At 36.7% G+C, this 5,584-nt stretch overlaps 2 protein-coding genes across 2 annotated transcripts; one reads left to right on the top strand and one right to left on the bottom strand.

Moving 5' to 3' along the window:
- Positions 1–418: 418 nt before the first annotated feature.
- Positions 419–2,703, top strand: LOC110895940 (transcription factor bHLH144). Its single transcript, XM_022143333.2, has 2 exons — positions 419–2,330; positions 2,566–2,703. The coding sequence occupies exons 1-2, from the start codon at positions 2,011–2,013 to the stop codon at positions 2,570–2,572; spliced, it is 327 nt and encodes a 108-aa protein (XP_021999025.1). The 5' UTR covers positions 419–2,010; the 3' UTR covers positions 2,573–2,703.
- A 1,172-nt stretch (positions 2,704–3,875) lies between these two features.
- On the bottom strand, positions 3,876–5,111 carry LOC110895939 (glucan endo-1,3-beta-glucosidase). The gene is made up of 4 exons (XM_022143332.2): positions 4,873–5,111; positions 4,495–4,535; positions 4,142–4,376; positions 3,876–4,069 (listed from the first exon to the last, which is right to left on the bottom strand). The coding sequence occupies exons 1-4, from the start codon at positions 4,931–4,933 to the stop codon at positions 4,035–4,037; spliced, it is 372 nt and encodes a 123-aa protein (XP_021999024.1). The 5' UTR covers positions 4,934–5,111; the 3' UTR covers positions 3,876–4,034.
- Positions 5,112–5,584: the final 473 nt, after the last annotated feature.

The following is a 5,584-nucleotide window of genomic DNA, read 5'->3' as shown; positions in this document are numbered from 1 at the left end:
TTGTTCGTGCAATATGATCATCGTCTCGTCAGCCACAACATTCTTATTCATAAGAAAAATATTATCCCATGAAATGTGCATGTTTTTAAAGACATAAAAACTTGAGATCCAACATTGTCACTATCTCTCTCAGCAAATTTAATTTGGGAGACACGGTTGTCCAAATCGCTCGAACTTCGCTCGACGCTCGCTCGGAATTTTTACTGCTCGAAAAATGCTCGCTTGATTTGATGCTCGGATTTAAGTGAGCCGCTCCGCTCGGTTCGGTTCGAAAATGAGCCAAGCACGAGCAAAGGTCCGCTCGGTTCGACTCGGCTCGTGAACAGCCCTAAACACAGTGTAAATCCACATCCAAAAGATTAAAAACAATTGTCAAAACCCCATGGGACCCTCCTCTCCTCAAGCATCCCAATCCAACGGCCACTTTCCCCACCTCCCCCGCTGCAATACGCGTTCCATCCAACGGCCCATCTTCCCTCACTCTACTCTTTCCAACAAACTTCATCTCTATTTCTACCTCACAACTCCTCAAAAACACCTTTCATATTTCTTCATTCCGACACACCTTGATCCATCCGGATACGTTTTAACTTTTTAAATGTATTGTTCTGCTTTTGTCATGCATGATTTGATCATCAGATCTTTTAGATTGTTTCTGAATTTAGTGTGTTAATATTATTGATCTAACACAGTCTCAATCGTTCGGGCTGAACCGACCCAGGTTTGCTAACCGATTCGGCTCCGGTTGTTTATTTTAAATGTTAAGAATGTAAAAGGTTTACGATTTTGTTTAAATTAAATAGTTATTGTCAGTAGCAAGTCTCATTCTTCAAGTGGATTTTGAATCATGTCAATTTGAGTGTTAAATGGCTCGTTTGACTTTGACTATTACAGTCGAAAGTCTTTCTTCATCGGAATGATCTTTCTCTTTCTTCCCAATCCTCGGGGGACTATGATGCACGTTGCACTAGGATTTTCTTGTTGAATCGCCGTAGTCGTTATTGTGGCTCATTTAAGTTTTGTCAATGGGTCAGGCGGGTTATGTTCCATCTTGGAATGGGTACTTGAAATTTTTTTTTTGGCTATATAAGGGTCAAATGGGTCAAAAGTTTCTTAAACCTCGTAGGTGTATTTTATGGCATACAATGTCCTGAATTGTGCTTATATAATTTTTGTAACTGTATCCAACACATTATATTTATAAAATTAGATAAATTGAAGAAAGCGCATAATGCATGATGCGCCCGTTGCACTGATGAGAGTGCACCGCCACAACTGTTGTGTTGCGTTTTTGTGATGTGAGGATATTGCGCAACACGCTCTGATGCACGCAACATTGTTAGTTTTTTTAGAGTTTTTGAAATGGGTTGGGTTTTTTTTCAGTAATTAATATCTTAGTATGCTTGATTTGGACCATTATGGTTCCTAAACAACTTTTTTTTGTGATTCTAGAAAGATTTTAGTTTGCTTGAGTTGTTTTAGTTTCATTATGTTTTATAAGTTGTGTATAATTAATTTTTGGTATTTTTTTATAAAGAGTGCGTCGCATACATGATGCACTCACATCGTGCATCACGCATCAGATTTTGGACCAAACGCATCGGAGCACATCACGCAATTTAAAACCAAGGGTTAACTTAACCTGACCTACACAAAATTACTTTTTCGACTTGAACATGTTCCGACGCACCCATTTTGGCACCTCTATCGACTCATGATTGTTTGAAATTATGGATGTGTGAATTAATGATTCTTTCGTATAACTTTTTCTATACAGGCTGAATATTTCCGTCAGTTGCTCAAACCCATTACGTAGTCTGTTAGGAGTTGTCATCCTCGTTAATTGTTTGATTACTAGACGGTATTGATATTGTCTGTTGGCTGCTGATAGTTACTGATAGTTAGTAGTATAAACCGTACACGGAAAAAATGGAAATAACATAGGGCACCATTTGCTCTTTTCATTGCCTTTAGAATTCTCTTTTTATATTTAAAGAAGCCTGCTCTCTTATGAAAGAAGATTCAGCAGATATTGATTTATTATTAAGTTTTGAAGAGGAAGAATATGAAGAAGAGGAGCTTAGTTCTGCACGAACAACACATGGAAATGACAATGCTGATACTGCAGATTCTTGTTCTTTGAAGCCTAGAAAAACGAAGCTGGGTTTATCGTCATCTTCCCACAAGTCACGCGGTAGTTGTGAAGGAAAGTGTGATAAAATCAGGAAAACGGTGAACTCGTTACGAGGAATTGTGCCAGGTGGAAATTGTATGGATACAATCGCTGTTTTTGATGAGGCGATTAAGTATCTCAAGTCAGGTTTTGCGTGGTAATTCCAACTTGTTTAATAAATAGGTTGTTTGGGTTAACTATTTTAACCCGTTTCATCGGTCATGTCGAATGTTCAACCCGTTTATTACAACTCTGCATTTTACTGGTCGTTTATCATGTTAATTACAAGTTTAAGTATATACACTTATGTTTTTTATATAAGAAATAAATGGGTTGTGCTTGGATCCAATTATTTCGCCAATGAACCTAATGCAATGCGTAATGCATCTCAGCTTGTGAGGCAGCCCTGGTCATGAAATGCTTATTATTGGAGGTTAGTCAACGGACCGTTTTTGTCTTGACTTGTTTAACCCATTTAAGTAAGCAAATTGTCTACTGGGTTAGCTTGGGATGCTCTTCGAAGCCGTGGCCAAGAAAGTCCTTGGCATAATCTGGTTTGGTCGTTTTTCTCTATTCCAAGGCATGCTTTTATGTGTTGGCTTATTTTTAGAAGGAAACTGTCCACTCAAGATAGAATTCACGTGTGGAATATGGCATCGGGCTCTATGAACTTAATGTGTTGTCTTCTTTGCAAAAAGGGTATGGATTCTCATAATCATCTGTTCTTTGAGTGTTCTTACTCCAATCAGATTTGGTGCTCGTTGAGAAGCAAATTTGGAATGACTCATATCCAAGGAAAATGGGATGATATTGCAACGTGGTTGATTCCTAGAGCTACTTCAAAATCAGCGCGGATTGTGATTGCAAAGTTAGTTATGGCTGCTACAGCTTACTACATTTGGCAAGAGAGGAATGCTAGATATTTCAAGAATCAATTAAGGCGGCCAGAGAAACTAGAAGAACTCATTGTGGAAACGGTAAGATTGAAGCTACACTCTTTCAAGTTTAAGAAGAATGATCGGGTTACAAGAATATTGAAAGATTGGAAGATTGCATCAGCGGAAGTGATGTTGGACGATTAGATAGATGTTTTGTTTCATGTTTATATCTAGTTGTTAGCTGATTAGTTGGTCTTGGTTTTTGGTTTTGTGGCTTGCTTTGTGCTTGCTTTACATTGGTAGTGGCATGTCACTCCAATGAATTAGTGTGGTCTTCAGCCCTCTACTTGTCCTTATGTGTTTGATAGTAATTCCAACCCAAAAAAACAGGCCAATCCGTCTACGACATGTCTAAAGTTTAGACATTCTGACCCGTGAAGTGTTTTGGGCCTGCCCAGTTTGAGCTGGCAGATTACTCGCTTTCTTTTAAATCAGCCCAAACTAACCAACCCATTAGGTTATTTTTAATACCCTGGGTTGGTATAGCCAGGTCTATTCTAAACTATATAATTCCAACCCGTCTTTAACATATATGATAAAACATGTTAAACAGGTCAATCTTTGGGTTACGTGAGTTTAAGTATGTATGGTTGATATTTTTTGATGTGAATAATTAATTATACAGGCCATGATTATTTCTACGGTTTAGCTTGTTAACCTGACACGATTAACACCCACAGTTAGAGTCACATCCGAAGAGCCAGCCATGGTCATGAATATGCCATGAATTTCTCATTGATGGTGGTTAGTTTGTCAACAAAGAGTTGATGGCACACATCATGGATATAATCTCATGAAATTTATTGTTGAATTACAATATTCTAACCCAGAAACATAAAAATTGCTATAATTTTAATCCTTATAACTCACAAAGAGACATCAAGAAAGCGTGAATGAGGGACCGAACGTGCCACAAGTAACCTCTATTGCTTGAACGAATACTTGCAATCACCATAGCCTGCAAACAATTGAAAAATGAACACAATCATCAACCAAAATCATATTCAATAATGAACAAGTAACAACATACTCGGGTCGGTTACAGCAATGATTCCAGATCCCTTAAAGTCACAGTTCCAATAATTCCTTCCATTTGCCTGGTAATAAAGATTCATGGCGACCGAAGCTTTGTTCACTAGCGTTTGTGGTTCAAAACACGCGCCTCCAGGCCGAATCATTCTACAGTCGACGTATGTGCATGCGTAATTGATGTTGTTCTGTAACTCTTTGTCTGAGGTCGATGGTTTCGCTACACACCAAGCTCCCTAAAATGGCGATTTTATTATAAGAAATCCAAAACATTTGTTGTTTTTTTTACAATGTTTCTTTCTCAAAAACTATGGTTTTTTTTTTATACAAATTATGGATTTATGATTCTTGTACCTGCCCCGGTGCTTGTCCTTTTGCATTTTGGATTATACCACCTACAAAAATTCAACACACACCATGATCACGGATGTTTTAAGCAGAACTAACACTAACCAGTCGGTAATTACATAGTTTCTTTAACGGAAGAGAAGAATGCAAAAAACTAAATCAGTAATCCGTTGGTAAATAGTAAGGGATTCACAACTGAAAACAATTACACACACACAAAAAAAAAAAAAAACCTTTTAAATTAAACTGTCAGTAGTCAGTCTGTGATTACCGACGGATCACTGACTGCCTATGGTAAATCAACCGATCAAAATTTAAAAAAAAAATGGTTGATTGATGATCATCATTTATTAGATGTGATGAGTGGAGATAGAAAAAGAGTACCGAAGATGAGTAAGAAGAAGAAAAGAAGGGCGGGGAATCGGGGAGGAGTTACGGTGGTCATGGCGGTTTCCGGCGGAGTTGATCAACGGCGGTTACTGGAATGCAAATGGGTGATTGGTTGGTTGAATTTATAGACTAAAAATATATTATGTTAATAATCCGCTGCGGTGAATGGTTTTTAGTCCAAAGTGGACGTTACGTGGACTTTTGGATTATGCTCCGTCCATTTTACGTCCGTCAATTGGTGGTATGTACAGTTTTTGAATTCTATTATTGAATACCATCTATCTAGAATTATATAGTCATTTTAGATAACTTTTAGAATTTTATTATCTAAACTTGTTCCTATTTTTTGCATTGAAAAGATTCTTTTATGGTTAGCTTTTGTTTATTTTCGAAATATGTATGGTATATTTATTCGACAATTTTCTTACTTTGTACGGGAAATTTTATCTCTTGTGATAAAGATAACCAATAATTTAAAAAGAATAAAAAGATATATTTTCCTCTTAAACTTGACATCACCAGGTCATTTGTCTTTTTTGTTTTTATAATCTGACATTAGTTTAATAGATGATTTTTTTATAAAGAAAAAAAAATTCTGTATAAAATACAACCACAAAACTTATTAACGTTTTCGGTTGATATTGGTTTAAATCAATGCAGTACCCATCAAAATCATAAAATATGTAATATTATACGTGATAAAAAA

Source organism: Helianthus annuus, chromosome 1 (assembly GCF_002127325.2).
Source record: "Helianthus annuus cultivar XRQ/B chromosome 1, HanXRQr2.0-SUNRISE, whole genome shotgun sequence".
Lineage (NCBI taxonomy): Eukaryota > Viridiplantae > Streptophyta > Magnoliopsida > Asterales > Asteraceae > Helianthus > Helianthus annuus.
The sequence above is the reverse complement of the archived record's forward strand: the minus strand, read 5'-3'. Positions and strand labels throughout refer to the sequence as shown.